We start from the raw sequence: 19,665 nt of genomic DNA, 5'->3' as shown, positions 1-19,665 counted from the left end.
ATGCACTGCAGTAACTATTATATCTTAAGACAACAAATGGAATCTTAAATTTTTTGCTTTATTCAGGTTACGTTTTTCATACCCAAAATCCTCTTTGTCTCTGTGTTGGACAAATTTTTGACTTATTGTAAAATTTAACTTAGAAAATAACTTTGTTTTGAAGAATTTTTTCCTTTTAGGGAGGTTTATTTTATTCAGGTTCCACTTTAGATGGGTTTTTATTATATTATGTTTCAAAAAAGTTATGTAGATTTTTTAAACATAAGTTACCAATAAATTTACAACATTAAAGTTGTTAAAAACATAATAACCACAACTGGTTGTTGTTGCTAGAGCAATCAATTAATACATTAATCAAAAGAAGCAAAATGAAAATGAAAATTGTGTATTGCACAAAGAAACTGTTAATTATACAATGTTCTGCAGTTAACATTATGCTTATTAACATATAACATTGGATGCCATATACTTGAAAACAAGGATTTTTATACTTATTAGGATATGAGCATGTTAAAATTAAAACAAAATACTTAGAAATTAGCTATTAAAAAAATTTATTTATTGCTATTTTTGTTTTAAGTTTATAGAATTTGTTTTTTCCTCATGACAAGGTGTATTAATGGACACAAGGCATTCTTACATCATCTTATTTCCGAATCTTCTATATGCCGAATTCAGAAATAAAGATGATGTAAGAATGCCTTGTGTCATTAATACACCTAGTCGTGAGGAAAAAACAAATAAAAGAAGACACGGTCTTGGAACATTATATTCATAGAATTTGCTTATTATATAAGTGAAAAGTTTGGTGCAAGGCTTTTGATATTCTGCGAGATCAAAACACAGTTTAGATTCCACATAAAAATGTGGATTTCCATTCTGATATATCTGTCACTATTCAAAATGCTGTAAATAAACAAACCCATAGTATAATGATTTTCACAAGCACACACTTGACTGTGAAAATCACACACTTTATATGCTATTCTGTATGCATTATACAAAGATGTGTCCATATCTTTGATCTTTGCATGATAGGAAGATTTGAAAGTAATTTTTGAAATCAGGATGATTTCTATGAAAATCACCTATTTTAATGCCAGTAATGTAAAAAAAATTTTTGTTGGGTAGTGTAATTATAATTTGAAAAACATTGCAATTAGAATTATATATTAAAATACTTTTAATATGGAAAGTTTTAAATTACATGTGCATATTTATGTTATAATGCTTTTGCTGATTAAATACAGTAATAATAATTAATTTATTAAATAAGATAGTATGAAAATATTTTGTTAATTAATATATCTGTTTTAAATTTTACAAAAAACAATTTTAATCATTTATCTCCAAGGTCCACCAGGATTGGCAGGACTTCCTGGCTATAAAGGTATTAAAGGTGAAAGAGGTAGTTCTGCACCTGGAACTATTGGACCACCTGGATTTCCGGGTCCTCCAGGCCTTAATGGTAAGATGAATCAATATATATTAAATATAATAATATGAATATGAATTTTTTTAAACTAATTATATAACATATATTTTAAAGGAATTCCTGGAGATAAAGGTTCTCCTGGTGAATCAGGATTTCCTGGATTGTATGGCTTCAAAGGTGTTAAAGGTGAACAAGGTGAATTTGGTTTCCCAGGAATTCCAGGAAAACAAGGTCCTCTGGGAAGTCCAGGAAAACCAGGAATAATTGGATTACCTGGAATGCCTGGTAAGTTATTAGTTATATATGTTATCTGATATTACTATATTTACTTGCTTATAAGACGATCTTGCATATAGGACAAAGTGTGACTTTAAAGATCAAAATAAAGAAAATTAGATTTATTAATACAATTTAATTTTATTTCGTTTAATCAGAAATAAAATGTCAAATGCACATAAATGCACGCATTGTCTTGCAAAAATTAATGGCATTTTAAACTTTAAGGAAAAATCTTGTAAAATTGACAACGTAATTTGTTCATGTAAAGCCAGCCAATCAGAAACCTTTTTTGCCAATTCTTAACAGTTGAATCCACTCTCCATTCTGTATGTACCAACGATCACACTCCTTTGTTCTTGACGGTGTGTTCACAACTCAGAGCTCACCGATTGCACATCTTTTCTCTTACGTGTCTCTGCCAAAAAGTCTCACACTTATCGGGAACTTGCCCCAAGGTCCTCTTGCTTTGATTGTTTCATTCCCCACACCTGCGGAAGTTGGGGGTGGTTAGGACGTTCTTGAAATCGGTTATTCCGCCCAAAGGAAAAGTGTCAGATAAAGTATTAGAAAAGAAAGTTCTGGAAGGTGGAAGAAACAAAGAACAAAGGGAAGAAATAAAACTATACTTAAATTACTATATACATATATATACATTAATATGGCGTACAGCCACAGTGGCATGAGATATGGCAACACAGACCTAATCACTTTCAAAGTAGGCCCCTCTCACACAGACACACTTGTTCCAGTGATCCTGCCACTGTTGAAAGCAGGTGTGGAATGCTTCCTTTGGAATCTTCCAGAATTGGGCCATTGTATTCAATATGATGTCCTCCCTGCTTGCAAAATGCATCCTTTTGAGGCCTATTGTGAGAGTAGGGAACAACCAAAAGTCACTGGGAGCAAGATCTGGAGAGTAAGGTGATGATAGGAATGTTTTTGTTGGTGAGGAATTGCTGCACAACAAGTGATGTGTGACTTGGTGCATTGTCGTAATGGATAAACCACTGAAACCACTTGATGCTCCAACTTAGCGATGGTTATTCTTTAATCACTTTTAATCAGTTCTTGAACTTTTTCAATGTTTTCTTCACTTTTGGATGTTGAAAGTCTCCTGCTGCATTCGTCATCCTCCAATATCTCCTGTCCATTTTTAAACTGGCCAAACTAGTTGTAAACTGCGGATTTCTTTAGTGCCTCATCACTATAAACTTGCCGCAGGGCAGACAGTGTCTCTGCAACAGTTTTCTCCAATTTGCACATGAACTTGGTGTTTGCACGCTGCTTGAACTGGAACGTTGTGCTGAATGATAAGCAGTCACGTCCAAGACGCTTCAAAAACAACTGTGCAAGTCTAAACTTGCACGAGCATTATCACACTGCAAATAGACCTGCTGAGCTTCCCACCACAGCAAAGCATTACCTTATCTTATATCGCATTTTCTAACTGTAGGTAAATTCCAGAAACTTTTTGACTGCCCCTTGTACAGTAAGACCCCACTTAATGCTGCCTCGCTTAACGCTGATTTGATATAACGCAGTCTGCTCAAAGCCTAAAAAAACAGCTCAAAATGTATGCCGATTTTAATTATTGAGGCATTTCATTGATTCGTACATAATACAATTATTTATGAACACGAACCAATCAGTAAAAGGTGGCAAAAAAGGTGTCCTTTCTTTAAATCTCTGTTTGTTTGGTGCAATTTTGGAAAAAATATAACATCATGGATAGATAAACAATATCGACTTGGCTTGGCAAAAATTAACTGATAAATGAGTGAATAGTGTGTGGAAGAAGTTATGGCTGAAGGTATCCAAGAATTCTCAATGAGAAGAGCCTATCGTTGTATCATTAGGTTGACCAAATTGTCAATCTAATATACACAGCAGGACTAGGAAATGCAGAAGAGCAGGATACTGAGGAGCTACCACAGGTTTCTGGTGAGAGCCTTGCCAACAATGACCTTCAAGAACTGGCACAACAAGGAATTCATGTAGAACTGGAAAATAGAGATTCTGGAAACGAAAAACCCAAAGAATTTCTCTACAGATTTCCTTACTAAAAGTTTTGTAATGATTACCGAAATCGTTGATCAAATTGTAGCGAATGATCCAGATTTTGAAAGGAATGCAAAAGCAAACGAGGCATTTTGGATGCGATCTTAAGAATTTCAGAAGAGCCAGGACCTTCATCACAAAAAATGAAATTTACATTTCTGTGTGCATATGTTAATGTGTTATTTAACATATATTATTATGCAAATTAATATAAAAATAACCTAAAATTAAGGTAAAATTTGTTTATTTTGGTCACGTGTTCACCTATCCCTATTTGCTCTATGTTGAAATGACCTCGTTTAACACTGTTTTGCTTAGCGCTTTGTTGTCTAAGAACGCATCCTCCACGTTAAGTGGGGTCCTACTGTATTTCTTTAAACCAGGCAAAACTTTTTGAGTCTGGAAAAGAAAAATTCCTAGAAAAGACAGGGAACAAAGTCAGAATCCTAAGATCTGCAATGTACTGTGAATTTCAAATAAAGGTTCATAATAAAAACTTTTAAGGATCATATAAAAAGACAGCTAGTGGAAATAGAACAAGAGAAATGGACCTTAACATCCAATGTATATCCAACATTATTTCCCAACTCCCCTCCAAATATTTGACAAGGGAAGTTCTAAAAGAAAGTCACAATCAAAAAAGAGATGATGCTCACTTTAAAATAGAACACTAAATGGGACAACTTTCTTGCTGATTTACACTAAATTTATATTTACAAATATTATAATTCATAATCATAAAATTTTGGATAAATTTATGTAAATATTGCTAATAGAGCTACTGTTATGGGGACCACAGAAAAATATTAAACTCAAAAGTGGCCAAAGGTCAACAGAGATTGAGAAATGCTGCTTTTTATCATATTTGAAAAATATTTTAATCAAATTATCAAAAGTTTTGAGAAAGGTTTGATGAATACAAGTAAGTTAATTTTATGTATTGTTTTTAATTTCTGTTATATAATTTTGTCCATTATTTTTTATTTTACTTCTAGTTGAAAAATTGGCTTAGATGTGTTTATTGGAGGATCACTGGAAATATATAACACTATAATTCATTCACAATTAGAAGTGAATGGGTTTGTCAGCACTTTTGGTTTTTTTGTATCTGCATAATATGTAAATAACAAGATATCCTGTAATGTTTTATAATGACAACATATTGAGATAAAAAAAAGTAAAATGGTTTTACAGCTATTTTTTGATGCAATGGAAAAATTGTCACAAATTATATGCTGTGGTCTGTAATCTACATAATTTACAAATTACAGACAGGAAATTACAGTACAGTAGAGAGATGTTAATCCGAATGAATTGGGGACTGGGGTTGTTCAGATTAGTGATTTGTTCCGATTACCGATTATGTACAAAAAAATATAGTAACCTGTCCGATGTTCAAATTTTTCTCCATCGCGTGTCTCTTCGTGTTGAATTTTTCTCTGTTGCGTGTCACTTCGTGTTGAATTTTTGTCGATTTTAAGCCTAACGAAAATTTTTTAATAATAATAATTGAGGCTATTGTATCGTTAAAAATTATTTCTTTATTTTGTACAAACAAAATAAATGTATTGAAGAATATAAAAACATGAAAACTATACTTTAGAAGTAAATCTAGTATCAAAAACGTTCGATTCAGCACGACACAGTCCGACTGAAAATCGTTCGGGATAAACTGGCGATTCAGATTATCCGGGGTTCAGATTAACGACTTTCTACTGTATATAAATGTTTATGAGAAATTGCAGCAATATCAATTTATTTGAATAACTTATGATATGTTAAGAGATAAAATTCTTATTTAATGTTATAGGTCATGCTCTAATAAAAATTACTACTATTTAAATGTTTAATAATTAATATTTTTAAATACAGTAGAGAGTCGTGTAATCCGAATCAATTGGGGACTGGGGTTGTTCAGATTAGTGATTTGTTCGGATTACCAATTATGTACGAAAAAATATATTAACCGCCTGATTCTCAGCGTGTCTCTCGGTTGAAATTTTTCTCTGTTGCGTGTCGCTTCGTGTTGAATTTTTGTCGATTTTAAGCCTAACAAAAATTTTTATAATAATAATTTGAGGCTATTGTATCGTTAAAAATTATTTCTTTATTTTGTACAAACAAAATAAATGTATTGAAGAATATAAAAACATGAAAACTATACTTTAGAAGTAAATCTAGTATCAAAAACATTCAATTCAGCACGACACAGTCCGACTGAAAATCGTTCGGATAACCGGCGATTCGGATTACCGGGGTTTGGATTAATGACTCTCTACTGTATATAAATAGTTTATTGAAATAATTAAATATCAATTTATATAATTCGTATGTATGAAAAAAAAATTATTATTTAATGTTATTTTCAGGTATGAAAGGTGAAATGGGGGATATGGGTCCTCCTGGAAGAGATGGAATTCCTGGAAGAAATGGATTAGATGGATTACCTGGTAGAAAAGGTAAAAATTATTTTCTGTATTTATAAAATTTTTTAAACTTAAATATTTATTCAAATTTATCATTTGATATTTAAATATTTTATAATTTTACAGGTGAAATTGGTGATAAAGGTTTTCCAGGTTTTCCAGGAAAAAGAGGTTCTCCTGGTTTACCTGGTGAACGTGGAACACCTGGACTACCAGGACTTGTGGGTCTAAAAGGTGATGCTGCAATATTTGGTGGACATGGCGATTCTGGAGATGAAGGGCTACCTGGTATGTAATTTTTTTAAATCAAAAAATTTTATTAAAATTTAGTCTTAGTAAATTCAAGAAACTGAAATGTTATTTTATTAGGACTTGCGGGAAGTACTGGAAGGCCAGGACTTATAGGATTACCTGGTATAAAAGGTGAAAGAGGTGTACCAGGTTTATCAATCATTGGAGAACCAGGTGCACCAGGTCTGTTGGGTCCACAAGGGTATCCAGGAATTCCTGGATCTCCTGGACTAAAAGGAGCAAGTGGTATGATGGGTATTCCAGGTAAGCAAATATTAATTATCAATACCTTTTGTAATCATTAATTTTAATGAAATTATTCTCAATTTTCTTATTTATATCTAATTTTTTATAATTGTATTTTGAGCATTAAATAGTTTTATATATTATATAAAAAAAACTGTTGTGAATAATAAAAATAAAGTTTTCATCAAATTCATTTATACCCAAAAAAGTAAGATTTAAGGTAAGATATACCCAAAAAAGGAAGATTTCAGTTAGTTGAAATGTAATATCTAACTTGAATCAGTTCTGTTTTACAGAAAGTCCCCAATACATTTATTTATCACTTCTTCAAAGATGCTAGGATCTCAAGACATTACTTGACATTGAAATTTGTTGTTTGGTTTTTATAAAAATTGAATGGGAAGTCATCCAATTTCCATTTTTGACATCACTGGATTATAGCTTATTATTGTTCACTTGCACTGGTTTTTTTTTATAGCTGTTTCTGTTGCTAAGGTTTGCAGTCTAACAGCAAAAGTCTGTATATCTTTGTCTTTCTGCTAGTGATGTGTGAAATTTTTGCAGTTAGAAACTATATGGTTCCTATTCAAATTACTGCACCATTAAATTTTAAATGTTTGATGATGATTTACCATTTTTAACAGCAAACTTATCCAGGCATAATATCTGGAATTCCCTTTTTACATTTTGTTACATTTAAATATTGTGTGATGTTCATTGCAAAATGGAGCACATAAAAATACCTATATAAGAAACAATATCTTTATTTCATGATGAACATGGTTCTTTAGATTCCAACTCTTTTTGGTCCACAGATTTAAGGAATTTGTACAGATTTTACAACCAACCACTACTAGGTTCACGACAATTATTGTCAATTGATGTCTTTGGGATTGTGAAATAAAAATGATTAAATCTAAGGCCTTAATCTAATTAAACACTAAATAAGAACAAGAAAGATAGATGTGGAAATGAATAAGAAAGAAGTTCATAGGAAAGTGGGTACCCATTTTTCAACGTAGTCCTAGGTGTGGTGACACTCTTGATCCCAGTTTCTTACACAAAAGAAACAATCTCTATCTTGTCTTTTCTGCAAGAATCTCTTTGGTATTCTCTGTTAGTCTCAATTTTCTCTCTTTGCCATACCTGAACTCAAACTCATGAGAGCTATCACGTCCTCTTGCTTGGACATCCAGCTAAAAAGTGTCAAGTTCTCACCAGCTTTAGCCCTCAGGGCTTCTTTTGTTTTCTTCTATATATGAGTCACCAGCACCCAAGGGGAAAGAGTTAGAAGGAACATTCTAGAAAGGATTGTAGTACTCCGTGACTAAAATGCTTGTACTCTTTATGACGTGTATGTATATATGTATAGATCGATAAATTGTTACGTTTTTGTTCCTTTTTTCTGTGTCGGGTTTTCTTATTGTTACAAGTGGCCATCTATTGTTCCACACCACCTTTTCCTAGGTTGGTGAGAGGAGGTTGGCAATTGGCTAGTTGGTGGGTCATGTGCCTGGGGACAGGGGCTTGGCCCCGGGAATTATAAATAGCGAGAGGAAGGCAGAAGTTGCATTCTGATCCTGGATTTTGGTCAGCAGAGAAGTGTAAGTGACTTGCATTAAAAGAAAGTGTAAAGAAAAATTGTTGAGAATCAAGGTGTAAAACCAGGCGAGTGGGCCGACTGAAGGAGCAAAACTTAATCCATCCCTGTCGAGTTGTGAATACTGGATTTTATGTAAAAGGACTAGAATAAGAGATAAAACGACCATCTGGAGGATCATTTGGAGACATTATTTTTGACAGACAATCGTCTGTCAAAAATAATGTCCTCCAAATGATCCTCTTTCTAATGTCCAATTAGAATGAGGATCATTACGTGCAGTATAAATGTTTCTATGGAATTGTGCAAACATATAATTTTCTATTTCAGAAAAGGAATGAGTTACAGAAAAATTTCAGAAATTGTTAGAAGCTATTCAAATTCAAAAATATTTAAACTTCTCATATTAAATTAGGTTTGGAAGGTCAGAAAGGAAATAGAGGAGACATTGGACCATCTGGTGTTCCAGGATTACAGGGATTACCAGGTATGGTGGGATTAAAAGGCGACTCTGGACCACCTGGATTTTACGGACTAATAGGAATGAGGGTAAAACTTTATATATTTTGTAAAAATTTATTCTTAAAATAATTTCAAACAGAAAAATTGTTAATATCTTTCTAAAGATTATATTTGATTTAACATTGAACTTTAGAAGTTTAAAGACATTTCTGAAATTCAAAAAATTTATCTCCTGAATAAGTTCATTATTCAAAATGGACTTATTTAAAAGATAAATTTTTTTACTTTCAAGGTATTTATCAGATAATTTCACTTTAGAATGAATGATTTTTGTTGTTTGTTCAACAAAAGTGATAACTTAGAGAGAGACCTGCAAGGAATACCAAAAATAGATTTATTGTGGAAATGTTAAATTGTAGCATTTTCATAATAAATATATGAAAATATATTTTAACAGCCCAAGATGAACGATGTTTATTTTGACAAAGCCACTTGACATAAGTAAACAAAATTTTAACCAAAATAACACAAAAAAGTATAGCTCATAAGTATAATAAATCATCATAAACAGATTAAAGCAAATTTTTTATGACAGAGCAGTCAAAAAAAGTCCTCTCTAGAAGTGATTTAAATCTAGAATGCCTCAAATGCTCCAAATGGTCAGAGTCCAAATGTTGGCTCTCAATTGGCTGAAGCCTAGAAGTTTAGAAGGTGTCCAAATGGATAGGAAATTTTATTTCAGTATGAAACGCTGTCTAGAATCTAGCACTTTTTTAGATTTAAACTTTATTCAGATATATTAATGTATTGTATATGCTATTGTTCCTATTCCTTATATTACAGAAAACAAAAATCACATAAACCTAATTTCAAAGAATAAAAAGTTTCAGAACAAAGAGTTATTTTTCCTTGAGAGTAATGTTTATATGGTATTGTGTATATTGTATTATAAAATACAATTTTAGATTGTTATTTATAAGACTTAAGATAAAGACTAAATAGCATCAAGAACATTAATTTATAACATTGTTTTGTATCTTATTAATCTATAAATGTGGTTTATTAAGAACTGTGAATTTGTTATTTCCATTTGAATAAATTAAAGAGGTTGTGAGAATATCTAAATTTCCATATTCATTTTTACTAGTTTAGTGGAAAAGATAAAATTCATTTACCTAATTTCAGATTATTTAATTATAGGGAGATCCTGGAGATATTGGACTTCCTGGATTGCCTGGAGAAAGGGGAGATCCAGGTTTTGCAGGACCGTCAGGTAGAGATGGATTTCCAGGCTTACCAGGGGACAAAGGAGAGCCAGGTCTTAAAGGTAGTGACTTTTTATTTATTAGTCATCAACAAGATTAGTAATATGATTATTACGTAGTGTTGTTGGAACGTATCCTACATTGCATATAGATTGGTGCCTAGTGCTAGACTAGAGCAAAGTTAGTAACTACAGAAAACAAATATTTTGCTTATGTGCTGTTTACATATGTATCTGTGTTAAGAATTCCCTGACTGTGTGACATGTGTTTAGTTTGTCAGCCTTTCATATAGAGATGTATATGCTGTTGTGAAGCTCTAATATTTCAAGTCTGTTGCATAATGTATGTAGTATGGTGCCTGTGCAAGAGTGCTACTGACTACTGGTACAATACATACCTCATCCATTCTGCATAGATGCTTTATTTTGTGGGAAAGTTCTGAATATTTACTCATTTTTTCTGTACGTATTATGTATGTTGTGGATGTTTGTCATAACTACATTTATAATGTAAGGAGATGGAGGGTAAGTGTACCCACCTAGTGAATTTTCCTTGTTAGAAATTAATTTAATAGAGACAAAATATTGAAACACTCGTTAATCACTCACAGTAGTATATGGAATAAACCAATGGTCGCCTAAATATTCGGGCTATAATATGGCTATAATATATACATATATTATATACCACATATATAATATATGTGTTATATGTTTAGTATATGGATTGTAAATTCATGATTTAAAATTCAAACATACATAATAAGAAAATAAAATTTGAGTTTTTACAATAATAAGAAAATAAACACTCACAGCTTCACAGGGGGGGTAAGAGTAAGCAAGTAGATTACTAAATGTGTACAGTAACATAATCAAGTTACAGCAGTGATTAAATAAACATTTAAATTTTCACCAGAAAGATTTTTAAGAGACTTTTAGGCAAGCATAAAACATTTTAGAAGAAAAAATAGATATTTAGTGCTTTTTAATACACTGTAGATCTTTATTTTAGTATTCTATTCATAAAATACAAATTATTTTTTTGAAGTTTGCAATAAGAATGTGAGATGAATTAAAAATATAAACATTGATTAGCAAGGAGAGTTCATGAGCAATAATTGCATACAAATGCCTCAAAACAATTATAATTTGAACACATCTCATGTTCTCCATTTGAAATGTTTTCTTTAGTAAAATATCAATTATAAAAATTTAAATGATAAAACCATTTAATGATAACCTTCTTTATCATTTAATCAAAGTTTATGTCATAAAAACAAACAAGTCAAGAAATAAATGTGCTCATATATACAGGGTTCCTACACACCTGGAAAGTCATGGAAAATCAGGGATTTTCATTAGTGTTCAGAAAAAGTCATGGAATGCCAGGAAATTTGTTAAAAATTGTCAAAAAATCAAGAAAAGTCAGGGAATTTGCTTCCTTGGCTGCTTTGTTGATTTTTTGCTGACAATATGCTTGACTGAGTGTAGCCATCTATAGGCAGCAAGAAGTAATGTGGTGCAATGCAACTTATGAAAAAGGGTGCAGAATATGTTCAGGACTCAAAATTTCTTCTCCAAAGTTTCCCAAACACACAGTTACACAAAATTTTCCTAAAAATTTACAAAGTACACAAAATGATAAATAATTTAAATGGTATTATTTATCATTTTTCATTTTAATAATTTTGATTGCATAACAAAAACAATTTCTGATTTTTTTTTCAGTTTATTAATATTTTATAAAGTTTAGGAAATTTATTAAGAGATAAATTTAATAAATATATACTTTTGTACATGGATTATATAGAATTTGTTAATGAATAATGAAAAATAATTGTTTTTTTTTCTTTTTTTTAAAGCATTGTAGATTTATGGTTGTGGATTAATAACAGAATTTTAATAAAACATTTTATTTTTAATTTTAATAATTTGACAATTATAAAAAGTATATAACTGTTAATTAGAAAAAATAGCTAATTATAATGTTGGAGAAGCAAAACATATGTGTAAAGTGTGAAGCGCGATAGGAATACACAGACACGTGGATTCAATTAAAACGAATTTAATTTCGCGATTAATAATATATACAAATAAGTTCTTTTTGGATTCCCTCAGTCCAATTTCTCTTATTGTCCGATTGTAACAATAACCCAAGTAGCTTACCTTCTTGGCAACTACTTGCCCGACAATACTAATAAAACCCGCGCGATTCTTAACTAACTTAAACCTAAAAGGATAGAAAAGTATAAAAGTAGGAAGTGAGAAGAATTGATAGGACAGTGGGGTACCCTTGTTCTCGCTGAACTCCGATGCCGGCTGGTGGTTTATTCTCCGTGTCTCTGGGTTCGTCAACGTTTCAAATATCTCTACTATAATTTCCTTTCGGGGTCTCTGATTCGAAAATCCAGATCCTCACCTCACGGCTCTCCATTCGGCCCTCGTAGAATTCCGTCTCACGAGCTCGCCGTTCTCGTCCGTGCTTCTTCTTGTCCGGCCGGGGAAAAAGTGACCCTTCGTGACCCAGATTTTACTCGTCCTCCACTCGAACTCTTTGTTCCACACGACCCCTTGGTGGGTGGGGAGTGGGAAGCCCGCGTTCCCAGAAGCCAGAACAATGGACAAAGGAAGTTAGAAAGAAGGGTTAAGAAGGAGAGAAAATTATTAAAACTAATTAAATCTAAAATACATGTACAAAAATATGGCGTACAGCCACATATGTGCATAGGAAGTCAAATGCTGTTTTATTTTGTCAATGTACCATACTCTAGGGCAACGGTTGGTAACCGGTGGTTCGTGGACCATTGATGGTCCACAAGAAAATTTGAATGCAAACTATTGAGTAACTGTCACATGTAAATACAATTATCATGTAATTTTAGATTGTGATATTGGAGATAGAACAAATTGAAAGCAAAAAAAAAAATTGTTAATTTCTACTTTTGTGGGAGTTGATCCACTGCTCTCAGGTGAAACAAGACAAAGGCAACAAGGCAAAATGAAACAGAACAACAATTTTATCCCGAAGGACGTATAGCACGTCAAGAGTTTCTCGCGTAGTACATTAGAATCCCGACAATAATCTTAAGAGTCCTTCTTTGTTAGAGATTTACACAGTAGAGACAAAGATTTCAAATTTGAACCCTCACCACCCTCTTTCTTTACAGACTTGAAAATTTATCAGATATCTTTGTTCCAATATTAAAGTCTCCCATTGCACCTTTGTTCTATAATCCACTATGATAATTTTTCACTTCCTCTTGCTCAACTATTTGGTAACGGTTTCCTCACTCCCAATCCACACTTCACACACACCACCTTTTTGAAAAACCTCTTTCCCATCAATCCCTTTTTCTGTTTCCTTGGAGACATAACTTGCCAGTCATTCCGTCACGGCTGGAGGAATTCATTAGGCCTAAGACACAAGATAATTATCATGTGACTTCACATCTTGTGATTACTTTTGATCTATTAATTAACACAAGCCTAATAATTTAAAAATAGAGTATTTATAAAATAATATCCCATATTTTTTAAATTTTGGCATATCATTAGTCAATCAGTTATCATGTGATACGACATACTGCAAGCTATCACATGACTGTCAGGTAAATATTGAATTATCATGAAAACTATTCTATTATGAAGTTTATGATGTTATTGATGACTGAAAAATACTTGAAATCCTGTAAAAAAACTGGTGGAACCAGATTGAAAAGTAACGCTCAGTGAAAACAAGCATCATCACAAAACAGGCTTCAAGTTTTACTTTGTTCCTCAGAGTCGTTGCAGCTTGTGGTGTTTTGACCTACCACTTAATTATAGTGTTTGTTGAGAATATATAATACCTGAAGCCATATATCTCACCATGTAAATTTATTTACATCCATATACAAAAATTTTTTTTTACACTCGTCAAGTAAAGGTCAATCGATTACAAGATCATGTGTAGGTACAATACACCCACTCGTCGTTCAGAGAATAGTCGGGAAGAGGGAAAAAGATAATGGTGGATGGCATGCACGTGTTTTTATATCCTCACGCCAGTGCCACCTGGATTTTCAGATGCGATGTTAAGGTTACAATTATTCAGTCACCACACAGCTATAATAATTTGGCTAAACATTAGAGCATCTTTGTGCAATATTAGTGAAGGAACTTTAAGGCACAAAGTAAAGCTTGATCCTTTTGTGACATTGCTTGTTTTCCTGATTTATTATCATAGTGACATTGCTTCATCCAAAACTTCCTGAAGTTGTAATCTTGTGTAATGCTCACTTTATTTACATGTTGAGTCTTACTGTCAAATCTGGTTCCAGAATTTTGGAAAGTTTTCTTTATTTAGATATTTTTGCTGAGTTTTACTTTCAACCTGGTTCCATCAGTATTTTTTAATGAGATATTGTGGACTTGCGAAGATCCTTGTGGTTGAAGATCGCAGGTGTGGGTGTTCGATTACCACAAAAGAATGGAGACGAACGAGAAATACACTTAGAACTAACTTTATGTACAAAAAATTTATATACAATATCAACGTATCTACAAAGTTGGCACATACGTAGCACAAGGCAGTTCACAAAACAAAGGTCCTTCGGTGAGAAGACAAAGAGTTAAACCAATCCAATCGGTTCAAATAAAAAAAACTAATTGCTCCGTGAGGTTATAAACCAGCAACCGATTCACTTGTCTAAATATTATATCGTACTTCCGATTTCTCCCTCGGATGGAAACGGATTACCAAAACCAGGAACTTCTACACACAAAGATAAGGAACACTTGTTCACCCCTATGCACACAGCACTCCAAAAAAATTGTTCTTTCCTCAAACACCAGGAACCAGAATGGGACGTTGCCAGCCCCTCTCACTTTATATAGCGTGCCTACCGCCAACACGTGCTGCCATAACATATATACGATAAAAAAAAAAAATAATAATAATAATAATAATATTTTACAATTTTAAAACATCGCGTGTACAGAAATAGATAAAATAAAAACAAAAATGACAAGAGAATAAACAATAAAATAAAAATATTCCTACAAAATACAAGAACGACACAATATCAATGTAAGTAGTCTGTTGTGTTCAAATTTTGCAGCCTATTGTATAGTCTTGTGCACAATGTGGCATTTCCTGCAGGTGTCATCAGTAAATGCTGTGTGCTTTCTGTAGTCTCCTGCATTTATGATCTGATCTTATAAAATATATTATAATTATAATTTTTTATTAGCAACAATAGTAATAATAAATGCAACTTTTGTGATATTGATATTTTATTATGGTATGTAAAATAAAACATCAATACATTAGAAATTCATAATTAGGAAAAAAAATGAAATATCAGTACTGTATGTAAAATATGCTTATAAATAGCTTACTTTATTTTTATATGAAATATTCAAAAATTGTTGCTGTTATAAAATAGATATCTTTAATAACTCAAATTTTATAATGTATTTTAAAACAGGCTTACCATCATCAGAGGTTAATAAAGGAGAACGGGGTGAACCTGGAGTGAGAGGATTTATTGGTCCTCCAGGTGAGAAAGGAAGTGATGGCTTTACAGGTTTGCCTGGGCTTAAAGGAGAAATTGGTGCACCTGGTATTCCAGGACAGGATGGATTTCCTGGTCAAGATGGATTAAAAGGTAAATTTTTGAATTAACAATTAAAATCCATTTTGGATCTGTCAATGAAATATAATAATCTCAAAAAACATTTTATCAAGTAATAAACTGACTTCTTAAAATTAATAGCATTATAAGAAGAAGCATTAGAAGTCTGTTACAATAAAACATGTAGAATGATTAGGATCAGTAGTATGTTTATGTACAATTACAAGTAAATGATCACAATAATGATTGAGTTAATCAGTCAAGAAAATTTTTAGATTATAAAATTATAATTATAATGCAGTAATTTACAATAATTTAGATTTACTTGCTTTGCTTTTATTTATTATTAAATGCCAAATGATTTAATTATCCAATTTAACTCCAATTTCCTAAATAATCCTAAAAAATAATTTATTTAGATATGCATTCAACAAATGTTTAAAAATTAAAAATTTTTAATTTTATACATCTACTTTACTTGATTCATGTGTTAAACTTTACAAATGTATAGGTTTACCAGGACTTAGGGGACTACCAGGAATTAAAGGTTTACCAGGAATATCAGGTAATTAAACTTTGTTTTTACTTTGATAAAAAAAATAAATGGTTTGCAAGTTAAATATAATGATATAAAACATCAAAATTATATTTAAAACGTACTCATATAGGCAAAACTTTTATATTTCAAAGTATTAAGTTTTAAAGTTAAAAACGAATATTTTATTATCTGAATTTATAATGTATGACTGATATACCCATGATATAGTTAAGAATCTTCTTTTCACAATTATAAGTTCTCAACTTGAAAAAGATTGTCACTTTAACATACATGAGATGATATTGTGTGTTTTTTTTTTTTTTCAAATTTTGCAAATACAAAATAACTGACAACTAATATTGTAATGTAATAAAAATGGTTTTTGTTAATCTTTACCATACAACTAGGTGTACAGATAGACACTGGGCTTTTTTACATCACTCTACTCTGCAATATCTTAGACTCTGATATGCATTTCAGGCGCATGCCCGAGACATGTATCAGTGCCTAAGATATAAAAAAAAGGCATGGTTTCAGAAAAAGGCAAAAAGAAAAATAGCTTTATTTTTTAGTGTTAATTTAAAAATTATTCTGATAAGTTTCTATAGATAGATGATTCAAACTTACTATTTAATTTTTAAATGTACTGTTTTAAAAATCTGTTATCAACTACATTATTCATATTCTGAAAATATTTAAGCTATAAATAAAATTAACTGATATGAGCACTTGTTTTTATTCCAAACTTGAATTGAAAAAGAAAAGTTTATTGCAGTATTTTTTGTTTTGTTTTTTAAAATTTATAGCAACTAAGGCAGAGCGTGGTGATTTTGGTATACCTGGAAGGGATGGACTACCAGGAAGACCTGGAAGAAAAGGAGAAGCAGGTGTTCCTGGTTTACCAGGACCAAATGGACAAAAAGGAATTCCAGGTTTTAGCATTCCAGGATATAAAGGAGAAAGAGGAAATACTGGTGCACCTGGTCTTCCAGGCTTTGATGGTGTATCTGGTATTAAAGGGGAAAAAGGATATCCTGGGTATCCTGGAAATAAAGGAGAACAAGGTGATATTGGTTTTCCTGGACTTTCAATACCTGGATTTCCAGGTTTGGATGGCTTACCGGTTTGTATTTTTTAAAATATAATTTGAAATTCATAAAAATATTTAAAATTAAGAATTAAAATATTGATTGAAAAATTAAGAATTAAAATATTGCTTGAAAAATTAACAATGTAATATATTATTGGGTTGTTCAGAAAGTAATTTCGTTTTTTCCATAGAAAAATAAACGCAATATTCTTATAATAAATAAATATTTTATTGAATTATATATTGACCATTTTGGTCAATATAATTCAATAAATATTTATTTATGTCTTGTCATTGTTTCTGGTAGTAGCATGATTTCACGTTCATAAAAATTTTGATCGTTGTTTACAAAAATCTGATCCAAGTGATTTTTGACATTGTCATTTCAAGTAAATGTCTTACAGTTAAAAAATTTGTATAGACCGGAACAAGTAATAATCTGAGTGTGCCCAATCTGGCGAATATGGTTGGTGTGATTGTTAAAAGTACGACGCGAAAGAAAAACACGTACACATGTTGATCAATTAAAATAAATTTAATTTCGCGTTGGAAATAAATGTTACAAATTCTTTATGGATTCCCGTTGTTCCTCAGTGTTCGTATCATAACCGTACATCCCGAGTACAGTCCCGTTACAAATGCCGCCCAACAATACTACTTAACTAACGCGCGCGAATTTTAACCGGACTTAAACTAATAGGAAGGGATAGAAGAAAAAAAGGGAAGTAAGAAGGATTGTAGGATAGATGGGTACCCAATTCCTTGGCTGTTGTTGGACGCAGATCCTTGTCTCGACTTATAATGCTCGTATGCTCTCTCGTACAAAGACGGTTTCTTAACGTCTTCTTTTAGTGATCGGATTCTCTTCTCGATCTGTTCCTTTTAGCCCTATTCCACAGAGCTTGCCAATTTCTCACTCTCGAGGTTCGCAGCCACACGTCTTTCCTCGTTCGTGTCCGGCCAAAGAATGTCCAGTGGAACGTTCCTTTTCCCTCCAGGCTCGTCGCCATCTATTGTTTTCCCCGACCTCCTGGTGGGCTATGGGTAAGTCTGAGTTCTCGGAAGTTCGAGACAATGGGACAAAGAAAATTGGAAAGAAGGATAGATTTATAGAAATAGAATATAAACTAAACTAAAAGCTATACATAAATAAAGGCGTACAGCCACAAAACTATACATAAATAAAGGCGTACAGCCACATACGCCCCCATCGGAAAGGCTCAAAGTCCGTGATGGAGTTTGTAATAATCAACTCTCTTCTTCCTAAGATTGTACCGATCATCACTTCTGGGAACATCCTGGTGTTCCTCATTCAAATCATGGGCATCTTCCGAGTGCGCACCGCGTCCTTGAAATCCCATGGGTATATTTTCCCTGGGCACCTGTTGTCTTTGGTATTGATGCACGACCTCATCCTCTCCGTCATCATCATCAGTGGGATCAGAGTGACGGTTATCTCTGGGTCGGGCGGTCCTTTGCCCTCGATAAACGGTATGTGAGAAATACGGTTTCAGTCGGTCAAAATGTACTATCAGCTTCTTCCCTTCATTGCCTTCATCCAATTCTGCGGTTACAGGGCCTAATATCTTATTGATGCGAAAAGGGCCTGAATACTTAGGAGAAAATTTACCAAACTTTCTGCCTTTGTGTTTACCTAATACCCATACCCTTTCACCTACATGGAACTCGCACCCCTTCCTTTGCACATTACACCTTTCTCTATTTTTTAAATTGCACTGTCGACTCCGGGAATAAGCCCGGTTACGAACCACAGTTAACCTCTCTATTAACTCCCTACGGTAATCGGAAATGCTGGGATTGAATTGTGTGCCAGTAGGGAAAACCTGGGGCAACCGAGGGTCGAAGCCGAAAAGGAGGAAGGCGGGGGATTTACCCGTAGAGGCATGGTAGCGTTGTTATATGCGAACACCGCTTGAGCTAGGAATTCATCCCACCTCCCATTGTTGCCCCGGGATATTCGAGCTATGATATTACATATGGATTTGTTAAAGCGCTCACATACTGAGTTTGCGCACGGACGATAGGCCGTAGTTACCTTATGCTTAACACGGAGCGTATCGCATAAGTCCTGGAAGGTGGCGGAGGTAAAGTTAGCTCCCCGATCGGTGATGATTGCCTCAGGACAACCATGTCGGCATATCACGCATTCGAATATCGCATCAGCTACGATTTTCGCTGTCTGAGCACTTATGGGAACAGCTTCGGAATACCTGGTGAACACATCTATTATAGACAGGATATAACAATTCCCGCTGGGCGTCATCGTGAGAGGGCCGACAATATCGACTGCAATTTTCTGAAACGGGAAGCTTGCCACTTCCGTTTCTTGAAAAGGCTCTT

The 19,665-nt window shown here is 32.9% G+C and overlaps 1 protein-coding gene across 1 annotated transcript in view; it reads left to right on the top strand.

The window, feature by feature from the left end:
* LOC136989031 (collagen alpha-2(IV) chain-like) overlaps nt 1-19,665 on the top strand; it is a 126,350-nt gene that overhangs the window by 85,637 nt on the left and 21,048 nt on the right. The window contains exons 24-33 of the mRNA XM_067287074.1: nt 1,355-1,468; nt 1,550-1,720; nt 6,142-6,231; nt 6,325-6,486; nt 6,568-6,753; nt 8,751-8,884; nt 9,998-10,124; nt 15,530-15,709; nt 16,188-16,241; nt 17,021-17,337. Coding sequence (XP_067143175.1) covers nt 1,355-1,468; nt 1,550-1,720; nt 6,142-6,231; nt 6,325-6,486; nt 6,568-6,753; nt 8,751-8,884; nt 9,998-10,124; nt 15,530-15,709; nt 16,188-16,241; nt 17,021-17,337 — 1,535 coding nt within the window. The remainder of the gene's footprint in view (nt 1-1,354; nt 1,469-1,549; nt 1,721-6,141; nt 6,232-6,324; nt 6,487-6,567; nt 6,754-8,750; nt 8,885-9,997; nt 10,125-15,529; nt 15,710-16,187; nt 16,242-17,020; nt 17,338-19,665) is intronic.

Source organism: Centruroides vittatus, unplaced genomic scaffold (genome assembly GCF_030686945.1).
Source record: "Centruroides vittatus isolate TY-2023 unplaced genomic scaffold, ASM3068694v2 scaffold_435, whole genome shotgun sequence".
Taxonomy (NCBI): Eukaryota; Metazoa; Arthropoda; class Arachnida; order Scorpiones; family Buthidae; genus Centruroides; species Centruroides vittatus.
Note: the sequence above shows the minus strand (reverse complement) of the source record. Positions and strands in the feature narration are given on the sequence as shown.